This window comes from Tiliqua scincoides, chromosome 4 (assembly GCF_035046505.1).
Source record: "Tiliqua scincoides isolate rTilSci1 chromosome 4, rTilSci1.hap2, whole genome shotgun sequence".
Taxonomy (NCBI): Eukaryota; Metazoa; Chordata; class Lepidosauria; order Squamata; family Scincidae; genus Tiliqua; species Tiliqua scincoides.
The window spans coordinates 137,898,693-137,921,999 of record NC_089824.1 but is presented as its reverse complement, the minus strand read 5'-3'; the positions used below and the strand labels follow the sequence as shown (position 1 = coordinate 137,921,999).

Below are 23,307 nucleotides of genomic sequence, written 5' to 3'. Positions count from 1 at the left end.
AAAATGACATAAAGACCCCCCAGCTTGTTTTCTGTATGTGCTTGATGAAAATAACCTCAAATGCAGTTTGCCATGATTGAGCAGTGACAAAGCAAGTGTAACATCCCTATTGTTTGTGATGAACCTGTCGTAATGGTGGAAAAAGTTTGATACCCTTGCCTTGATCCACACCATAGAAAGGGAAATGCAGCGCATGTAATCTTGCTTCAGCAGCTGTTGGGCAACCTTTAGAAATTGTCTTTCAGCAGTTTTGTATTCCACAAGGAGAGAAGAGCTTTGTTCTGGCAATGGGATTCCTTGTTCTTCTCTAATACTATTCAAAGGCCATTCAGAAAAGGGCTGAAGTCCTTTTAACAATATGACATTGTTTTCCAAACTGGGTTGGGCCCCACCAGTGGTCTCGAGCTGATTTTTGGTGGGTCCTGAAAAGTTTCCCTCTCACACAGACACATATTTCCTTTCCTTTTTCTTTTCTTTTCTTTGCAAGCATCCTGGCCTGGTTTGCACAAGAAAATTACAGCAGTGAGCATTCATTCAGAGATCTTCATACCCCCAAATTAAAATGTCACACCTTCCAATTTGTAAGGATTTGTTTCTAACATGTAGCAGCTTTGAGACCATCGGACCCTGATTATTAATGCTTTAAAAATATTAATAAACAAAAATCTTTCTATGTTTATCTAGTAAAGCTATGTGGCTCCCGATAGAGTGTCCTTTTAAAAAGTGGGCCCTCGTGTTAAAAAGTATGGGAACCACTGCAATATGAGAATCAGTGTAAACTTCCTTTATTTTGGACCTAATAATCTAGATCGTTTCAACTGATAGATAGGACCTGAATGTAAACCTGATCTTTCCTTTCCCCACCCCTATTTTAAGTAGGGGAACCAGAGACTGGTGAGCTTGGCGCATTTTTGATAATCTACTGTATTCTCTCTGCCTCCCAATCAAAAATTTGGAACTTGCTCTTGAGTAAATAGTCACAGGATAGTATGTGCAGTTCTCAATGAATGAATGTGTGATGTGGTCTGGAGGTTGAGCTTTGCACTGCCTGAAGATGCTAAGCAGGGTCAGCCTTGGATCAGGTGGGAGAGCGGTAATCGCTGGCAGAGCTTGCAGTGGAATGTGAAGTGTGTGGAATGTGATGGAGTTGGTTGACAAGAGACAGATGAAATCTTGAGAACCAGCCAAGCTATGATCTGCAGCTGCCTGTGAAGGCTCAGAAGGTACAAGTGTGCAGCCAGGATGTTGACCACACGTTGAAAGGGAGACATCTGGAGAAATTGAGGGTTCTGTGAGTTTTATATTTAACAGTAATTGTAAGAGCCTGCCAATGTAAACTGCCTTGTGTCTTGGGAAAGGTGATATAAAAATCTCTTGAATAAATAAATGTTTACTCAAGAGCAATTTTCGTCGGAAAAGACTTTCAATCTATATCCTAGCAGTTGAATTATACAGGGGGAAAAAGTTGATTCACTAATATATGCAAGTTAAATTCAAGCTGGAATGTATTAAAGTCCACATTTGATTGGATTGTGCTCAATAGTGATAATTTATGGTGCAGACTCTTGTTTCGTGCTCTTACCCCCTTCCTGCCTCCACCAGTGCATGCAGAACCTGCCGTAATAGCAGAGAATGGGAGGTTTTTGCATACCTCCCATTCAGCTCTCAGGAAAACTTGCCATACAGAATGATTGAATGGATGACTTTCTAGAAATAGTATCTTACAAGAGCTTCCCAAACTGCCAAGAAGTGTGGCACTTTCTTATGATTCAATCCACATTCCAACATGTGGAACTGTTAGCTCATTTCTGAAAGGCCGTCTGAAACGTGAAACCTTGATCAACTGTCCTGTCTCCAAGACCTTACATCACCCTTTTTATAGCAGTTCCCTTTTCTGTAGGAATCATATCCCAAGGTTTTCATATCCATTCAAAACATTTAGCTGCTTTATTTTAGTGACCACTGAAAGATTTGTGATATAACTAACACTGATAGTTCCAGTTGACATTCTCAATTAACATAAAAATATGATTGAGTTAGTCATTCAATTCTTTATCTGGAAAGGATTTTGTAAAGAGATTTTTATGTCCCTTTCAAGTTGAAATATTTAAGACAGAATTAGGCCACTTGTTTCTTCCTAAGATGGATGTTAGGGTGAAAATGTACATTTTTTAGTTCATCTGGTGCATTATCCTTGGTGACCAATTTGCAATGACTTTATGTGGAATAAAATTGAAGAATGGCCTCTGTAGCAAGGAGGATGGAGGGGTACTGCTGCTAGCTTTGAAGTGGGCAGCGATTTGCCATTTCTGAAGAAGCCCTCCCTGGATTCCACTGTATTGTGGAGGTTGATCACTAAGGAACATTGTTTTTACTTATCAGTGCTATATAGGCTACACCTTTCATTTTAAGTGAAAGATATAGCTTCTTTCAATCAGGAAATTCTGATAAATTTGGTAATAAGCATAAATTGTTAATTTGTAATTAAAGGTTCCTCATACAGAAATAAAGCTGCATAGGCAGCTGTTAGTTCGGATATGTCAGCGTCTGATTGCCTGGTCTTAGAAGTGTTCGCCTTTTTCTCATGTATGAGATTTGGCCAAAAAGTGTGTTTAATCCTGTATGCTGAGAGGCTGTATATTGAACAGAGCCAAGGTGAGTACTGAGATAGTGTAGTGGAAGCAGTTCTGACTTTTCCTGCCTGTGTCTTCACATCCTTTTAGATGCAGGGATTCAAAAAGCAGACATCATTCAATAACACTGAATTAACATTGGGAATGAACCTATGCATATTCTTGACAACTGTGCCAGTTAGCTAATTAAATAATTTGCATATAATGCAGAGTTGAATAAACCTGGCAGGAACGTCAGGACAAAGGAAAACGACAGCTGGTAGTCTGAGCATCTGGTAGCTGGAAAATTTTTTTTTATATTTAGAATTTTATATTCTAAATATAGAACCCTTAGAATTTTATATTGTGGACCTGATTGGATTATGATACAGTCTTGTGTGTCAGGTTACTGAAGCTGTGTTCACATTTTAATCTTGAGCTTTTCATGTAATCTAGCACGTGGGTGCGCTTATTCAGTTATGCCTGGGTTTCTTGCTTTAACAAGGGCTTCTGTTGCCTTGGCCTGCCTTTGATATTATGCTGTATGTCAATGCTATGTGGGACAAGGTAGCTAAAGAAAAATGTTTCTCACTTGTCTTCTAGCTATGAGTGTGACCCTAATGTTGCTGCTTCTACTTCTGGTTCAAAGAAAAAAAAATGGTACATAGGAGGGTTTCCATCAGCCTACTTTAAATACAGGAATTAGTATGTTTGTTCTTCCCCCTCTGGTCCCCTTTTGTGGCTAACTGGCTGTGTTATTTTAAGATTTGTATTTTTATTAAAATTCATATAAGTTAGCTAACAATAAAAACATACCAGTGATTAAAAACTAACACATAATCTTATGTGTTTTTACTTGTGATGCCATGAGCCAAGAACTCTAGTAAACGCTGGCCAAAGTAGCGCCATTTTAGCATCAGCTCACTGATTCTGCCTCTGGTCTTAATATGATTGTTAGCAAAAAGCTGCGTGCCACCCCTCACCCAGTTCCCCAGTACTTTGATCCTTGAAGACCAGACAGAGGTGGTCTGTGTTATCTTGCAAAAGCAACAAAAAACAGGAGGGGTAAAGGAGGTGTTTGAGTGTGGCAGGGATGGAAATTTACTGAACTTTTTGCTATTGAACGTATTGTTTTGAACTGAGTATAAAAAGCTAGCTGCGACTAGCTACACTTGTGCATGATCTGAGGCAACTGGCCTCCTTGCTACCTTACTTTGGTACCAGCAATAAACAAGTTGTTATCTGCTACCCCTTTCCTCAGTGTGTAATTGGATCATGGCATGCCGGGTACCGAACCTCACGCTTCCTTTGTGGGTTCAAAGGCAACACTTGGAAGCAAGTCCCAGTAAGTGAGGAAGGCCAAGATAATACATGCCGTTGGAAGGGGTTGTGTACATACCTGAAGTTGCACATACCTGTGATCTTACATAGATATCTGTTGAAAACTGCCTCCCACAGTTCTGTTCGTACCCGGACGTATTTAGCTGAGATGCCACCAGGATGATTGAAAACAAGAACATGCCAATCAAACTTTCTGCTTTTTCTCCATCCATGGATGTCTCTCTTCCCTCAGAGTAATCCTATGCATATTTAACTGGAAGTAAGAACTGGTCTATTCAATAGAGCTTACTCCCAGGTCAATGTGCAGAGAATGGCAACCTTGGGCTCACTTTTCAGATTCATCATCATCAGATACATCAGGGCAGGGAAGGATCCATAAAATATAGCAAAATGAGATTTATTTAAACAAAAGGAAGAAGTGGGGTGAACTGATGAGGAGCTGAATATTTGGGTACAAGAGAGTTGAACGTATTAGGAAACTAACAGAGTTGAAAAATAATAAAAATCTGAAAGTAATCCAAAGTAATTTTTTAATATGTATGTGTGTGAGTGCATACTTGTGTCCTTTGCGCACACACTGCACACTCAGTTTATTTGCTGTTGAAATAGGCTATTGTCCATTGGCAGAGCAGCGATTCAGAGTCTTATAATGGAAAGCGGTCACAGAAAAATTGCCGCACGTATTTTGCTTACTAAATGAGTATGGAATTCGTGGAATGGTGGTGGTTGTAGTTGTAGTAAGTGTGTTGATCATGGAAGGAAAGAGATCAGAGCAGGTTCAGTCTGGACTATGCAAAATTTGAATTGATGGCTTAGCAGCCCTAAGCACTCACAGTAATAAGGCAGTCCATGTTTTCAGAAGTGACAAGACCAGTGTACAGGTAAAGTGTGTTTAAGTTGGATGCTGCTCCTGGTCATACTTTGAGATAAAGTTAGTTTAGTTGGAGAGACATTGAGGTTTGAGGATAAAGTAGAGTTGTAGTTTTTCTAGTGTTCAAGGACTGCAGCTGTGTCTTTTGATCCTTTCCACTCTGTCTGTTACATTTTTGTATTCAAGATTGGTGTATTGCACCTAAATGACAATTGTGTTTTAAGCTGCTTCTGCCTCTTTTCTTATCATACTTGCAATTAATATATCTAATTGGATTTTGCAAAGCCATTCATTGTAATATCATACACAGGGGAGTGGGGCTTAATTAAAATAAGCACAACATCCGCTTTATCTAAATTTCAGTTCCTCTTTGCAATTAATTGACTAAACCCTGAATGGTCAGTAGCTAATGTTCTGTAAAATTCATATTATGTGCAGTATCATTTCATCTATCTATCATTGCAAAGTGCTAGATGTTTTATAGTAATTATATTTAGATTGGCTGTGGAAAAAATGTCTTATTGTGAATGTCTTTTTTTAAAAATCCACTTTTTTCTTATTCTTGTTTCAAACCTAAATAGAATAAGTTCCCAGGCAGTGTAACTTACATTCAACATATTTAAGAATAGTTTAAGTTCAAATTTGACCACCTCTGACTAAATAAAGGCTGCTTGTATTATTAAAATAACCTGTGCACTTTGTTTTACAGAGAGAGCTATCGCAAAACACGAAGTTCGAGAAATTGAGCAGCGTCATACAATAGATGGCTCTCGGTCAGATGTGACTCTGGATGAAGACGATGATGTGGTGATCATCTACAATCGAGTACCTAAGACTGCAAGCACATCCTTTACAAATATTGCCTATGATCTTTGTGCAAGGAACAAATACCATGTTCTGCATATCAACACAACCAAAAACAATCCTGTTATGTCTCTTCAAGATCAGGTAGGTTATGTCTGTGGAGACTCATCTTTCACCTCAGTACAGTAGCAATCCTGGCCCCTGTGCTGACTGGGGCCAGAACCTCAGAATGCCACGCCCCACCGAGGAAAATGATGCCCCCCCCGTCGTGTCCAAAGGCCTTCTGAGACCTTGAAACTTCTGGTTTTTGAAGAAAAACCAGAAATGATGTTTTAAGGCCCTTTGGAGGCCTTAGAAGACCTTCTGGGTTGAAAATGTCACTTCCAGTTTCCCCGAGAAACTGGAAATGATTTTTAAGGCCCCCTGAACAGGGAGGCGGTGGGCATGGGCAGCCGTCACAGTGGCAGGGCATGCAACCGGGAGTACTTGCACCTAAGGACCCCCCAGGTACGTCACTGCTTCAATAGCTTTATTCTTGACATGACATAAAACACAGTGCACTGTACCGTTCAAGACTTTTCCCACCTTGTTGACTAGAACTTTTCCTGTCTGGGCATCTTTTGCCACATTTCAACCTTCACATTTCTGCCCAGTAAGCTGCCATCTTAATTGGGCATTCTTTTGTCTGTTATATGTTTTCTCCTTTGTGCTGACTATCCCTTGTTAAAAGTCTTTGCAGGGCTATGATAGGCATATATTTTGAAGCTCGCATCACTAAGCAAATAGTAATAAGCATCTGCCTCTGTCCTACAAAACCACTGCTGATGAAGAGGGACTCTCCTGAGGCAAGTGAACAACCATCTTGTCTGTCTGTCTGTTTTCCCACCAGTTATTTGGAGCATAGTTGCCTGTAAATCAGCTGATGGGACCTACAGATATAATCAGAACCTGTAGATTTAATGAAGTCTGGCTTCATTTAACACAGAGCTGTACAGTTGGAACCTCTTTATTCGCAAAAATTTTATTCGCGAATCTGACTCAACACCGGTGCCCAGGACCTGCGTGGAGCCAGACTTGGCCCCACCTAAGCCTTCTGGAGGCAACTGGAGCTCAGCTCCAGTCACCTCTAGAGGCTCTTCTGAGGCCCGTGGAGGCTATGTGCATCCTCCACGAGCCTCACATTGGTCTCCGAGGACCTAGAGAGGCACTTCCGGTTTTCAGGCGAAAACCAGAAGTGCCTCTCTGGGTCCTCCAGAGGTCATACTGACACCTGTGGAGGCTGCGCGCAGCCTCAGCGGCCTTTAGAAGAGCCTTTAGAGAAGTGGCCCCCAAGGCTTTCAGGGCTCTCTGAGGCCCGTGGAGGGTGCATGTGGTCTCCATGACGTGGTTTTCAGGCGAAAACCAGAAATGTCTCTCTAGGACCTCCGGAGGCCTTTTCGATGCCCATGGAGGCTACACGTGGCCTCCACAGTCCTCAGAAGAGCCTCCAGAAAACTGGCCTCTGAGGCCTTTCTGAAGCCCGCGGAGGTTGCGCACAGCCTCCATGGGCCTCAGAAAGGCCTCCAGAGGTCATAGAAGGGCACTTCTGGTTTTCGCCTGAAAACCGGAAGTGCCCTTCTAGGACCTCCAGAGGCCACATCCGGTCATGTTTGGAGCTTGGTGGAGCCCAAATTTTGCATGACTTGGTTTCACACAAAGTTTGGTATTCGTGTGGGTTCCACGAACGGAACCCTTGCGAATAATGAGGCTCCACCTGTACTGTGAAAATTATCTACCAAGAATTCTATAATTGTTGCCCCATCTTGGCTATAAAGCATATTTCTTTCAGTTTTGCAGAACCCTAATTTATCTGTCTGATTCTTTTTGTTTGCTCCCTGGTGAATTGTTGAAGCTTCCATCTGCTAAGAAAACTGAATCCTTATACCAGTCATTTTCTAGTTTTTCCTTGCAGGATTTCTTCTTCTCTATAAAAGTACATTTGATCTCTTTCAATTCCACAAAGCTCATCTCAGCTTAAAACATAAACAGCTTAAACCAGAAATTCAAAAATAGCTTTTAAGCTATTTTTCTAGAAGCGCAAGGGAAAAATTGCTCTGTAGAAACTTGTTCAAATTTTTTGTCCTTTACATTTAAATTTAAGAAATTACCTTCCATCTGAAATACTAAACAACATTATGCGTAAAGTGGAGTGATAAGTAGTAGGAAAAATACTCACAAGCTTTGACTTAAATAGTTCAATATACAGGTGCAGCCTATTTATCCACGGATTTTTTATCTGCCTATTTTTATCCATGGATTTGTCTCAACAAGGATGGGGTGGGGGAACGGAAAATCACACACACCTTTGCCTCTTTTGCCCTGCGCTGGCATCTCACTCCATTTCCAGGCAGCCCAAAACACTGCAAAAAGGCTCTGCCTCGCCCAGGCAGGGATAGCCCTGGAGCCCTGGAAGAGGTTCCCTTTGCAAAGGAACAGTAACACTCCTGGAGCCCCTGAGCTAGCAAAGAGGCTGAAGAGGGGAAGGGGGGCCCGAAAATCTCTGTAGCCAGAATACATGCAGCAAGGTGGAGCTCTCTCTCTCACTCTCTCACTCACTCACTCACTCATACAGGGGCAGGTGTGGTAGCAACAGAGGGGATTGCTTTAAAAAAACCCAGGGAGTGTTTATTTGTATAACTCTATGGAATTTAGTACAACACATTTTTTGTTCATCGTGCTGAGTCACGGAATGGAACTAATGCAGATGAATAGGCTCCACTTGTAGTATTCTTTGTTTGCTTACTGCTGACCTCTTTTTATTACAGGAATTGTCCTTGTCAACAAATTATGTCATAGGTCTGAATATGAAATAATAGACAAAAATATAGGGTGTATAAAAATGTACACACTTTATAATTCAAACACATACTTGTATTATAATACTATAATCCAGTGGTTCTCACACATTTAGCACCAGGACCCACTTTTTAGAATGAGAATCTGTCAGGACTCACTGGAAGTGACATCAGCAAGCAGGAAATTTTTAACAATCCTAGGCTGCAATCCTACCCACACTTACCCAGGAGTAAGCCCCATTGACTATCATTGTTAAAAGAATATACATAGTAGCTTGTTAAAAGTACAGGTCTGTAACATTTCCCTAAATGTAGTCACATACCATGGTAGCATCAAGTCTAATATATTAAAAATAAAATATTGAAATGAATGGGGACCCACCCAAAATTGGCTCGCGAACCACCTAGTGGGTCCCAACCCACAGTTTGAGAAACACTGCTATAATCTGTACGTATACTCTATAGGTTGTACACAGAAGCACTTGCTTGACCCAGTTTAATTAATTTAATTAGACCATGTGCTCAAAATGTGTTCCCTTGTGCCTGGTTGCTGCTGGCAGCTTCTCTTCCTCCTTCCTCTGGCTCTCCCTACCAGCCAATGGAAAGCAACCCTTGCCCAAGCCAGACAATGCCCACAGCAAAAGGTTGGGGTTTTGCTGCTGTGCCTACAGCCAGAGAAAGGTGTGCAAACAAGGCCACGGGGTGATTATTGGCACTTCAGTCCTCAGGATGAACCAGAGGCAGGCAGGGTGTGTTTGGGTCAGCAAAAGGGAGAGAGAAGAAGAGGGACTTGTGGCAATCAACAAGTGTGCGGAAGCTTTTGCTATTTTTATTATGGGATTAAAATCTCTAGCTAATATGAGAAACACTTATGCAAAATGTTTCTTTAAGCTCTTAAATCCAGGCATGCTAGGGAACATTGTTCTACCCCCCCCCCCCACCACACACACACACACCTGCTGGGAAAAGAAACTTGTGTGGCTAGTCTGGCTTTTGTTTTTACTTCTTTTCCACCCTCCCCAAAGATCCTGGCATTTGACAAGCTAATTAGGAAGTGGCAAGTCCTTGCCTGCTGGCTCCCGCTATTCTCCCTACATCTAACAATCTGTATTTCATGGATACGTAGGCCAACATAGAGTTATGAATGCTTAATGCCCATTTACTTTAACGGCTTCACTCTCTGTGGATTGTGGCCATAGTCCCAAGCACACCCTGTCTAGAATATTCCTATTGCATGAGACTGCTCCAGAGCAAGTGAGTCAAAATCAAATGTCTCCAACACAAGTTACTCTTTTGAAAATGTAATATCATTCATTTACCTTGTGCTTATGAATAAGAACAGTGCTAAGTAAGTCCACCATAGCCACTAACTGCTTTAGTAGCTATCTGTATGAAACTTACATATGCATGCACTGTAGAATAGGGATGTCAAGCCTATGGCCTAACAAATGAGAAATATTGAATCATTATACAGCACTATAGGACAGTGGTTCTCAAACTGTGGGTCACGATCTGATTTCTGGTGGGTCACGAGAAGCTGACGGCAGCCATCTTGGAAGATGGCAAAAGACCTAGGCAGCGCCATTTTGGAAGTGGGCAAAGCCTGGGCGTTGCCATTTTAAGCTTCCCTACATTGAGACGTAACTAAGAGCGGCTTGCACATGTGCAAAGAAAGCAGCATGCCGCTTTTCCCCAGAAAGCATGCTGCCACCGCCTTCCAGCTGGACCTCCCTCTGCACTCGGAGGCTTCCCTCAGGGGGGCCAATCACGGAGTGAAGGCTTGGATTGCAGGCAAAGAAGGACCTGGAGAGACGTGGACGAGTCAGTCAGGCTTCTCCCCACCAACCTTTGTCAGCTTGGCTGCCTTGATGGGATGGGCTGCCTTGGGGTTGCAAGACAGAGCAACTCCCCCCTCCCCCCCCTGCAGCTGGACTGGGCTGGAGAGTGTAGGTGGAGACCTGAACACAGGGCTTGGGTGAGTAGAGGCAGACCCGCGTGATCTCCCCTCTTGTGAGCCTGCCTTGAAAGCAGCATCACCACCACCATCACCCCACTGCCGTTCTCATCCTCTGCATCACGACCTCTCTCCCTCTCTGAAATCGCCTGGATGCCCTGATCCTTTCCTGCCCTGACTAGCACGTCCTCTCTTTATATCTTTGCTGGGGATCCCTGGTTGCCTGGCTGCCAAGAGAGCAGCCGGGGGGGGGGGGCAAGCCTGGCATGTGGGGGGGAGCACCCAGGGAGAGTGCTGCTCCCCCAGCCGCTTCTCTGATGTGCGCCCTTCCCCTCTTCTTACTTCTCTCTTAGGCTGCAATTCTGTCTACTCTTACCTGGGAGTAAGTCCCATTGCCAATAATGGGAGTCAATTCTGAGTAGATGTGCTTGGGCTTGGGGGAGATGAGGGGAAGCATCCCTGCTTATCTTCCTTCTGAGGGGGATACTACTTTTTATTTCCTTTATTTACCAAAACTCAGGCTACTTCTTGTATTGAGGTGCATGAGTAGGGTGCACTTGTTTTTGACTAATGCTGTGCACAGGATCAATAGCCACATCAGTGTTTGTTAGTTTCTAGCGCAATACAAGAAGTATCTTGAGATTTTGTAAATAAAGACAGAAATAAAAACAGTAGTAAATAATTACACAAATATTTTGTTCCAGATGTTTTATTCTTTGCTTGATAGCAATGGTAGCGAGGGCAGGGAGAATTGAAGAAGCTTCTGAGCTGAAATACTGTCTCTTGTCATTTACAGTTTGAGTTTCTAGGCAGGAACTTCCTGCTTGATGACATCACTTCCGGCTCTGCCATAACAGTGTTGTCACTTCTTGTTTGATGATGTCATTTCTGGCAATGACGTCACTTCCAGGTTGCTGGCATCACTTCCGGCGGGCTTCAGACAGATTGTCATTCTCAGAAGTGGGTCCCGGGCTAAAAAGGGTGAGAACCACTGCTGTACGATACAGGTGGATAGAGCCTTAACTTACAATGGCTATGAATAGTGTTTACCCACTTTACTAGTCATTGTCTCTGTTATACAAAAACAGTGTAGAAAATTGGCCGACTGCTAGCATCATGAATCTTATTTGGCCTGCTGTATGAAATAAGTTTGACATTGGTCTAGGACCTTACAACCAATACAGTTGGACCTGTCTTTTATGTGGGTCCAGCATTCACGGATTTCACTATCTGCTGATATCGGGTCTCGTTTTAAGAGTTAAAATCAGTAAGAAAATAGCCTTCCCTACCTTCATGCCACAGAATCATGCCATTTTCAGCAAAGCCTTATGCGCTTCTGGAAACCACTTCTGGGTTGCCCCAGAATGACTTCCAGGAGCAAGCAAGACTGCCCTGCACCCCTACAAATGGCATGATTTTGCTGTGCAAAGGTTGGAAAGTCTATTTTCTTACTGTTTTTAATGTTTAAAATGTGTTAGAAAGAAGATTCCAGTATCTGTGGTATAGGTATCCATGGGGGTTGTGGAACTGAACCCTTGTGGATACTGAGGGACTACTTACTCCCACTAAGGGTTCTGTGTCATTGTGTAGAGCCCCTTGCTGGCTACACTACAGCTCCTTGTTGTTTTGAGATCAGTGGTTCCCAAACTGTGGGCTGAGACTCACTGCTGGGTTGCGACCTGATTTTTGGCGGGTCGCCAGGGGTGATGGAAAGATCAGATAATTGTCTCAAGCCGTGAAGCTGTTCAAAAAATAGATACTGTAGCTGCTAACTGCCCTGCAAGGAGCTGAACTCCTGCTGTTTGCAAGCATGTGTAAATATAGTGAGATAAATGTTCATGGTTCTTTCTTTCTGGTTATTTATTCCTTAAATAAATAATTTCTTTCTAGATCTCCTTTTTTGCAAGTCTGGTAAACCTAGGTGGGTCCCCATAGAGTGTTTTAAAAAGTGGGTCCTGGTGCTAAAAGGTTTGGGAACCACTGTTTTAGATGCACAGCAGTGACACCCGTCATCACCTGATTTCTGGGAATTTGGAACTTGGCTTAACTTTGGAGGACTGCATAGTGATGCATCTTTAAAGGAACAATGCTTACAACATACTATGGACAACCAGATATTGGCAGTAGTTGTAACAAATTTGGTCAGTAAATTTCTGTCACCAGAAAACCAGGTGAATAGTAAGTTTCAGGACAGCAGGTGAAATTTTAATGAACTGTCTTACTTTCATAAGTAAAAATCAATAGACTATCCATCAAAATAAAGCTCTTCACAAAAGTGCAGGGATGTAGCTTATGCTGAATTTGCAACATCATCTTACCAAATAACAGCTAAAGCCATCTTGTCAGCTATAGAAAGAAATACCAATGCATCATCATCACCTTCAGAATGCATCCCACAGTTCACTGTCCTATTTTCTCACACATTATGTTTCAGAAACTAAGATTTATTTTTATATTCCTGATATCGTGTTTTATGATAACCCGCGAAATATATCATACTCCAGAAACTCTGCTATATATTGAATATAGGGCTGCTTGATGAGAACAGTGCAATTGGAAGGTTTCTGCCTTAATTGCAGAGGCTATGTCTTTATCTCTTACAGTATAGAGATACTTCCTGGTATGCTCACTTTGTCTGTGCTTTAGTGCATCCATTTCAGGCATTGCAGTAAGAGCTCCACAGATGGCATTATTGCAGATTTATCAGTTCATCTAATAAAGCCAAGTGCAGCCTTTGGCTACCTCTCTTAGTTAAATTGCTTCAAGATAACATCTGGTTCAGGCATTACAGTTTTCAGACACGCTGGTGCCTTGTGAATGTTGTCTGTTTCCATTGTTTGTAACAGGCTTTCCCTGGATCTTCATAAGGTTTCACCTTGTTTAATGTTTAGTCCAGTATTTACATATATAATGTTACAAAGTTGTGCATTTGTGGATCCTAAATAGCAAAGCGAAGGAGGAAGGAAATACAGTGTGTTTGGAAGAAATCTTTTTCCTAGTAGCACCAGAAATGGCACCCGTAAGAACTATACTAGGGAACATTGTTCTACCCCCCCCCCCCAATCTCAGCGGCACTGTTTATACATGAGGCTTCTATGAAGATAGAGGTTTGGTCACTTCTCACTTCATCTTTCTCGAGCTGTCGGCCATCTTAGAAATGCTGAAGGTCAGGTACAAATTTTAGCAGACAGTACAACAGCAAGGCACTGCCCAAACAGGATGGCACAGCATTGAAATCCACTTACTGTGTGGCAGACATGATTTAGAGTGGAACATTCAACATTATATTAGCCTGTTGCTTTTCATCTAGTGGGGGTATCCAGCAAGTTAGTGGATGCCCTCAGCAGAGAAAATGACTTGCCCACAAATGAAGCCTCAACATTGAGGTCGTCCAGTCTAACATCACTAGGGTCTACTCTACAGATCTACAATACAGGGTGCTGGGAATTCTGCAACCATACCAGGCACAATCCCTGTTCTGTAGGGGATACATTTTTCCCCTGAGGAAAGGACCCTCTTTTATGCATTCCCACCCTTCCTGCTAATTGCCAACAGGATCAACATGATTCACTAGTTCAGATGCCACCTGCATCTGGTAACACTGTGGTGGCTAAGGCAAATTTGGTTTGTACCTCTGCTCCACGTGGCAAGGGCTCAGTATCTTCACCTAACTTCCTCAGAATTGAGACTGAACAGCATGCTATAATTTTGAACCACTGAAGCTGACATCTTAGAGGGTCTGACCTTAGCTAGTCTCCAGGGGGAGCTAAAAGACATCTTAGCCCAGTGGTTCTCACACATTTAGCACCGGGACCCACTTTTTAGAACAAGAATCTGTCAGGGCCTGCTGGAAACGATGTCATGACTAGAAGTGACATCATCAAGCAGGAAAATTTGTAACAATCCTAGACTGCACTCCTACCCACACTTACCCAGGAGTAAGTCCCATTGACTATCATTGTTAAAAGAATATACGCGTACATAATAGATTGCTAAAAGTACAGGTCTGTAACATTTCCTCAAATGCAGTCACATTCCATGGTAGCATCAAGTCTAATATATTAAAAATAAAATATTGAAATGAATGGGGACCCATCTGAAATTGGCTCATGACCCACCAAGTGGGTTCCAACCCACAGTTTGAGAAACACTGTCTTAGCCCGTTTGATGGAATTCTTGATGCACAAGATTTATTTAGCAGAGCTGAAATACTTCTGTGCTATGTTCCTTGTAAGGTATTGTAATGCTGCAGCAACTCATCTCATTAAGCTCGGTGATTGCATCACACACAATTGCCAGATTTCAAGGTTGCCAAGTTCTGAGCTGCACAGAGCTCATTTTTGAGCTGTGCAGCCATGTATTTTAGCAGGAACCCTGCTTCTATTTCTTTGTGACAAACAATTTTCAACCAAGGGACATCCTACTGTACAGTATTCACTGTGAGTTTAATTGTTCCTTGAGAGTTCTTTACTGCAATCTACTTTTTATCTGGCAGTAGACAATTTTCTATTTACCTCTGGTTAGAAGGCTTTTCAAAAGCCTAGCTAACATGTGTCAACCTTATGCATCTACCTGTTGAATCTCTCATTCCATCATGGAGTTTGTCCTTAGTGTTATCCCAGCTTATGGGAGACCTTTCAAGTCTATGGATTATGGTGGACTTCTACCTGTTCACTGTCAAGATGACGTTTCTAACGAATGTTACTTCAGCATGGAGGACCAGTGAACTGTGTGCTTGATTTTTCAGACCCTGCAAACTCATCAGATTGCTTGCAGACAAAGTTCTGATGAAACTGGGCATTGCCTTTTCACCTAAGGTGGTCTCAGTGTTCCATACTTATCAAAGCTCAATGTTGCCTATATTCTTGGCTTCAGAAGTAGAAAGTGTTCCTGACACATTGGGCAATCCTGTTCCTTCTATGTTCATAGAACTGCATCATTCAAGGCAGAAAACAGGTTATTTATCTGCTGCTAGGGGCTCCAAAGGCAAAAGTGTTTCTACCAACATCTGGCTCACTGGATAACTAAGACCCAAATCCTAACCAATTTTTAGCAATGGGATGTGTGGTTCATCGTGCCTAGAAAGTACTATGAGACTATAGGAAGAATGCCACAAGTATAAAATACACTTTATCTAGTGATAAGAATCACTTTTAATTGGATATACAAGTATATGCTTCCAAATGTATTTTCTTAGATTTGAAATAACGATTTGCTTAATAGTTCAGAAAATTTTCTCTTTCAGGTACGATTTGTGAAGAATGTGACTTCCTGGAAAGAGATGAAACCAGGATTTTATCATGGGCACATATCCTTTTTGGATTTTGCCAAGTAAGTTGTACCTCAATAACTCAGTTTGCAACGGTATGGTCTTAAAATATTTTCTCTTCAAGTTGTCTTTTTGTAGTTTACTCTCATTCACTTTATATTTCACTGCCCTCTCATGGTCAGGACAAGAAATTACATTATTAAGATCTGCATTCCCATTTTCTTTCCTACTTGCTTCACTTCATCTCTTCTCCTTCCACATTGTTAAGTTCTGATTTGGATTGTTTTGGAACAGTATTTTCCTCCTCTACACCCACCTTTATTTCTTGTTATGCTTTGGGGGCTCAGGTCTTAGAAATCACACTGTCTGAATTAATAATTTTTGTTTGCCGTGAGAAAGAAGAGTGGGTGTGCAAGCATGTATAGACCTCTTTCCTGATTTGCTGTAAAGCGAGATTGCTGTGGCATAGAACCATCAACCTCTGTCTCCTGGTTGATGTGTATTATTCCTTTGAGTAGTTAAAAGTTCACTCTGAATTTCACTATACTTTTGAAGTAGTAATACTGGTGCTGCCCTTTCCCCAGACTCCAGTCAGTGACTATCTGTGCTCCCTCATAGGCTTGATTAGTGGAAGTTGCCATCCAAAAATCTTTGTCCCGTAGCCTGGTCTGTTACTCCAAATGACAACACAAGTCAAGACAATCATTCTTGACTTTTCAAAACACTAATGAAGATGGATTGTCCACATATAGTTACCGCAGATACTCGCCTATAAGTCAACCCCACAGATAAGTCGAGGGCAGGTTTTGAGCCCACAATCATGGAATTTTCTATAACCCTTGGATAAGTCAGGGGTTAAACTTAGGGGGGTGTTTGACTATAGTTTTGTCTGATTTTACCCAAGGCCACATCCTGAAAAATAACCTACCACTAATTGTTACCTAAGAACTGTAGTCTCTAATTTATTAAAAACATAGTAAAAGATCATAAGATACATTTTTATTCTTTTTAATTTCTGGTCTTCGTCACCTTTTTGTAAACACTATCGAAGTAAGTGCACTGTAAACTACATACCAGTAAAACAGTGGTTCCCAACCTGGTATTCACGTACTCCCAGGGACACTCAACAGGACCTTTAAGGGTACTTGAAGAAGAATGGCAGAAAAAGGCAGGCTGTGCTCCAGAATGCCTTGCAAGGATCAGCAAGGCAGGAAGGGAAGTAGCTAGTTGGCTGTGAAAGCTCCGCCAATAGCTAGTTTTTGGTCATCAATTATCAATTCATCTATGAACCAGTGATTGAAAACCAGCACAGTAAAAAAGCTGAAACATAATATGGAAAGTGATCAATCACCCAGAATTTCTCAGCACACTTCTGGTGCAAAACAGGGCAAAGGCGGAGTCTTCTGTTCCTCAGACATAAAAAGAGAAAACACTGTGATGAATACATGAAATCTGGGTTTTCATAGAGAGGAGATGAGGGCTTGTATTATTACAAACATTTTGCTAATATGAAGGGCACAGTTTATTATTGCCAAGGGATACGCACATGAAAAAGGTTGGGAACCACTGCAGGAGATCCATGAATCAAATCCACCTTTAAGGTGGACATGAGGAGAACCATGAATCAAAGACAACTTTAAGGTGTCTGGTGTGTTAAACCAGAAGCTCTACGTACAACATACAACCCATAACACATAACTGAGAGTGTGCAATTCAATTCACAGCAGAGAGATGAGATATTTGCAACCCTTTTTACTCAGAAGTAGACCCACTGCTTTCCATGGATGTTATTCTTCAGTAATGGTGCACTGAATTGTAGCCTGGGAAGGAGAGTCCCATCCTGGTGTTTCAAAAAACAGACCTGCTTTGCAAGCATTTGCCAAGCAGAGCCAGGCTGTAGCAGAAGGAAGGAGAATGAAAGGTTAAGTTTGGCTGGAATGTCCCTGGAAAGTAACTATAGGAACTAATGAGGTGCCTGCCTGAGCTGAGCAATAGCTCAGCTGAGAAAGGAAACTGTTCAGAGTTGAAAGGCTCTGCCCTCTGATTGACCTGGAGATCAGGGGAAGTGAGAATTGGAACTTGATTACTTGGTAGAAATTTCACAGTACTATATGCATCTACAGTAGTTATCTGGTAATTTACCAAGGCATGCGCATGTAATTTTTTTTGATGTTGCATCAAACCATTAATCTTTCAGTATTTTAAAAATATCAAACTATATCCAAAAGTATTCTTTTTGTAAGCCTGTTGCAATGATCATATCATGTTGTTGTACCTCGGAGAGCATTATTTAAAAGAGCACTCACTGAAATCTGACTGACTTGGTTTCACAGCTAATGTTTGGATCCATTAAATTGGTACTTCCAGTAGCTTTAGTTTTCACTGCTTCATAGCCTGTGTCCAAATGTTTCTCTTTAGAGGTAGTGTATGCAGGAAGTGGTAAAGTTTTTGTGCTGTGTCATCAGACTTGCCACCCCTTTGTAAAGACAACTGTGCCCCCATGGTGTATGCTAGTATAGGTCAAACTCTTAAGTAGTCTGAAAAATGACCCCAGTCAGTGCCTACATTGATTAATGTATGCTACCCACTCATGTGGTGAGTATGTTTGCAGTGAAATTTGTGCATATTTTTTTTTTCCAATTAGGCCAGTTATCTTGAACCTTCTTTGTGGGGAAAAAAAAGTATGAGACTGGGACCCACTGTCAGTCCCACCCCTCTTCTGGGACCCATTCTGTCCACCCTGTTTCCCCTCCCTCCTGAATCTTCACGACAACCGTGTGAGGTAGCAGCCTTAGCAGACCAGGCCTTAGGAGCTGCAGGGCAAGTGAGAAGAGGCTGTGCAGGATTATATCAAGAGCTCAGTTTTGTTAAAGCAGTGCCATTATTGGATTGGATCCAAACTCTCTCTTGCACAGGCGCTGAAAGGTTGCAGCAATCCAGAGGTTGAAGAACACTGAATTAGACCATATGAATTAAGAGGTTGCTAGACACCTTTTGACATAGCATAGTAAGCGAAAAGTACCAGAAGTCCATTCCCAACACCCAGAGTAGGTGCTGTGAAATGCTTACCTATTTATTACCAATGCTCCCTCTTGTGCAGTGTGGACTACCTGAATTCCAAAGTTGTTCCTCCCTGTCTGCAAGACAAATCAGTATGAAATCTACATATTCTGAGGGTGTTCATATTTTAGTATTTTAAGAACTTAACTTTATTCTGGTTACCCAAGGCGACCCACAACACAAACATCAAGCAAACAGTAACAATTTTTTCAAACCCTTTCTGAATTAAAAAATGCACAACTGATGAAAACCATGTTGTCTAAGAGAAGCATATTATACCCCTAGTCAAAAGTCAGGCAAAACTTTTTTTTGCTGGAACAGCAGAAAGGAAGATACCAAATCTGATTTCCCCCAGAGAGCCAAAGCAGGATCCCCTTCCTCCCTGCCATAATTCAGTTAGGAGCAGTGCCACTCCTGCTGATTTCAGTGGTTAGGCAGAATTGCAGGAGGAGACAGTCTTAATATTCTGTCATTTAGAAGTAATGACCATTCCTTAGAACTGTACATACCAGAAAAGCTGATACAGTATCAGAGTAACATGCTCAACAAAACTTTTTCTATTCAAAACAGTTTATTGCGTTTTGCACCAGTTGAAACTTTTGAACACTTTTCAAAGGTGGTCCCACGTAAAGCAAATAGCAGTAGTCTAATTCTGATGCAACAAAAATGTGCATGATAGTACTATAGTGCAGTTTTCCTCAACCAGTGGTACGGGTACTACCAGTGTTACTTGAGGTGAAGTCTGTTGGTACTTGCTGCCCAGCAGCAAGACTAGGGACATGACATAACAAATTGTGGTAGGAGGCTCAGCTGAGCAGGCAGAGCTACAAAGCATACATTTCCTCACTCATAAATCCCTCCCATCCACCCTAAGCTTCTTACTGGTGTTTGTCATGTCACATCTGGCATCCCAACCCAGAAGTAACAGGCGATGATGTCATCACCAGTTACATCTGGTGATACTTCGAATAAGTGGACCGTGTGTAGTGGTACGGCAGAGGACAAGCGTTGAGAAACACTGCTGTTGTGTATCATAATGTAGCCAATCTAGATTGGATATGCCCCTATAGTAGCAACTTGTTACAAGAATAGCATGAGTGAAAAGGATAGAATTTCCTCTTCAACAAGTTCAGTTGACGTATATTACTTTTCCTCAGCTGGTTCATCACTTAGCCTAGACTACTTTGGGAGTAACAGTAGCTTCCATAGTGAGTCCAAAAAGCGTTGTGTCGTTATTCAGTTTGTCCGGTATCCATCCAACTGCATTTGTCCTGATGAAGGTGGGGAAAAAATGGGCATGCCAGACATTTCATATCGTATATTTGTGTGTCTATTTGTACAACATAACTATTGTACAAATGCTATTGTCCAACAATGCTGAAGGCTACAACAGCAGGGAAAACGTTTCCACATTGAAAATATTAGAGAAAAAGAAATAGCTGCTGAACTTGTCTGAAAAAAAATCAGAGCATAAAATTGCATTACTTCCTTCAAACTCCAAAGTGCTAAAATGCTATATTAATCAACCTCTTGTGTTGAATACTTAATGAAATAATAACCTTGTGAACAGCCAGGTAAGTATTTTTCTGTCCTATACATTATTCATAGGCTAAAGCTTAAAACATTTTGTAGGTACTGTAACTTTTCGGTCTAAAATAATCATTTGACCTCAAGAAAGGCAGCTAAGCAATTCCACAAATTTCATTCATATGCATATTTTCTCCAGGGCTGCATTATCCTTGTGTTTTCTGTTTGTTACCCTTTCACCCAAATGATTTATTTTCCCGCTGCAACAGCTTGCTTTCTTATATTTGTGGTTTTCATTATTCAAATAACATATTGAGTGCCGGGCTTGCTGTTGGCAATAGACAACAGTAAGTTCTGGTGATGCATTCTTGCAGTTAAGGAGTGTACAATCCTTCAGCAAAGGTTCATCCTCCCAAATAAACTCTGGCATATGTGTATGAAATTACACTGAATTTCAAAAGTTTTACAACAGCTCACAGCCTCTAAGAGGAATTTTATCAAAGGGGGTACAAAGTTTTTTTGGGGTCGCTTTTGGGGTACAAAGTTTCTTTTGGGCCCCTTCTCCATTGACTATAATTTAATACAATCACTGGATCATAATTTCTATGAATTATAAAAACTATGTTGGCTTACACAAAATGTGAATTGTAGGCTTCACACAATATGTCAACGTTTTCTGAGATCCCAGGAAATTTCCAGCTCCCCTTCTTTGGTTCCCAGGCCCCATTTTGGCCCCATGCCCATGTACGATATGCCCCCTTTACCACCACCCCCACCATGGGCCCTGGTGAGATTGGAAGATGTAAGATCCCAGGAAATTTTGGGATATCTTCTTTGGCTCCTGTACCTCATTTTTGAATCTGGGTCCAGGTGCACTTTACCCCCAGTACCCCCCCTCATGGGCCCTACAACAGCTTTAGGAGAGTGTTCTGGAAGTTAGATCAAAGAGAATGAATCCATACTTCTACTTATTTACAAAGTTCACCATTGTGGCGGTCTCTTCCTTGATTCCTTTTAATTAATTTGCTTCATACTATTGAGCCTCCTTTAGTCCTGTTCTCTGTTAAATGAGCAGATAAACTTTTCTTTGACCCAGACTCTAAAGGATTAGTTTTATTATTTGGTGTTCATCTTTGACGCCATGGGGTCCTGATTGAGTTTGAGGTCCATTTTTAATGCTACATCTGTGTATGCAGAATCTGAAGAAACTTGCGGTGCCTTGCTTATGGGCTCTAATGGTAATCAGCCACTTTTCTCAGAAAAGATATTTGTTGAAAGGTACTGAGTCATTCATGACAGGCTGCTGTGGCATGGGGCATGGGAAATCAGCATGATGAAAGCTGGTGGAACCAAACTCCATTTTATCTTCTTGGTGTGGTGGCAGCAGTTTATTTTTCCTGGATGGACAACTTTCACCACTAACAGGCGGAAGAGAGGCAACTAGGGAATGAACTCGGCACAGACCTTGTCTCAACTCCCTCCACCTCTCACAGCTGCACTGGTAGCTTTAACTCAGTAAGACTGTGTTCATTGGCCTTTCTAGGTCTTTCCAAAGCTCAATTAGATTGCCAATGTAATAAGAGAAAAAAAAAAGTTAAAATAATAATCACGAATAGAAAAGAATCTGTAGCAGCACAGGACTATAACCTGGCTGGGTTTAAACTTGTGTCCTCCAGTGGTGTCTACAGTTGCTTTTTGGCTCTCAGGGTTTTTGTTACCTAAAACAGAATAGGTGGTTGATGTCTGCCCTTCACAAACAAGGGATCCTCCCTCCTAAAGTTTAGTGCTTACTATTTCAGGTAGTGGGCCTCTGACCTCTGCTTTGGCCTTAACCAGCCAAGATAGGTTGGTCTGTAAGCAGAATCCCAAGCATTCTGGCATTATCCTCATGGGAATTGAAGTTGGAACAATTCAAGCAATTGTGACAACTGGCCGCTCCTGACACCTCTGGTAAATTTACCTTCTTTTGCTTGACTTAATTATCCACAATATAGTTGTGCAGAATGTTATGAGTGAAACATTAGATGAGAACCCAAAAATGAAGTGCTAGATTTGGAGAAATACAATCCAGTTAACCAGTGATTTTCAACCCCTTTCAGCCCTTTTCAGCCCCGGCATACTGGTTGAAAATCGCTGCGTTAGACACAGTGTTGATCTGTTGAATGGAGTTTTTGGGTAATTGCTTCTCCACCTATCAGTTTGCACAGAGTTAACTTCATCATTTCTGTGTAGAAACAAGAGCTTAGAAAAGTGAGAGCAATCTTTGAGTAGTTTGCTCATCCTCATACCTCTTCTCTATCTGGTCACTGTGGTTACACTAGCTGCATTATCATCTTTGCTACAGAGCATTTTTTAAAAGGCTGCATCTGTTAGAAGTAGAACTGCCACACAGAGCTTTTGCTGATAATGCTTGTTAGACAAAATAAACAGAATGAATATATGTAAATACTAAACACATATATTTAAAATCTACCAAAATGGAATGTACTGAGTTAAAGTTTGGTGACTCTTCAAAAAAAGAAAATCCAAAGCATTTTTAAACTTTAAATTTTTTCTTCCCTCTGAAATTGACAACTTTCCTCCTTTACTGATCTCTTCTACCATCCTATGGCAAAAGGGCACAATCTTTTCAAGCAAACTTCTTAATCATGCTTATTAACAAAATTATTTGGAAACAAATTTGTCCACATTTATATCATGCAAGAGAAACTGTTGATTTAATTGTATTTTTCTGTTGCAGATTTGGTGTTAAAAAGAAACCAATATACATCAATGTCATAAGAGATCCTATAGAGCGACTGGTTTCATATTATTACTTTCTGCGTTTTGGTGATGATTACAGACCTGGACTCCGAAGGCGAAAACAAGGGGATAAAAAAGTAAAAGTACATCTTGGTGGTTTTGTTCATGGCTTTGACTTAATCTATACAGATCCATAGCATACTGAAAGCACAGATGTTTCAAGTAAACGTGGTTCAGTGTTGTGTAAAGACTGCCAGTGAATTAGGTTAGGCAGAAACTTGGTCTAATGCTGA

The 23,307-nt window shown here is 41.4% G+C and overlaps 1 protein-coding gene across 1 annotated transcript in view; it reads left to right on the top strand.

Moving 5' to 3' along the window:
• HS2ST1 (heparan sulfate 2-O-sulfotransferase 1) overlaps positions 1–23,307 on the top strand; it is a 120,837-nt gene that overhangs the window by 82,423 nt on the left and 15,107 nt on the right. Inside the window, exons 2-4 of the mRNA XM_066625689.1 lie at positions 5,534–5,772; positions 15,662–15,747; positions 23,013–23,151. Of these exons, the coding sequence (XP_066481786.1) occupies positions 5,534–5,772; positions 15,662–15,747; positions 23,013–23,151 (464 nt within the window). The remainder of the gene's footprint in view (positions 1–5,533; positions 5,773–15,661; positions 15,748–23,012; positions 23,152–23,307) is intronic.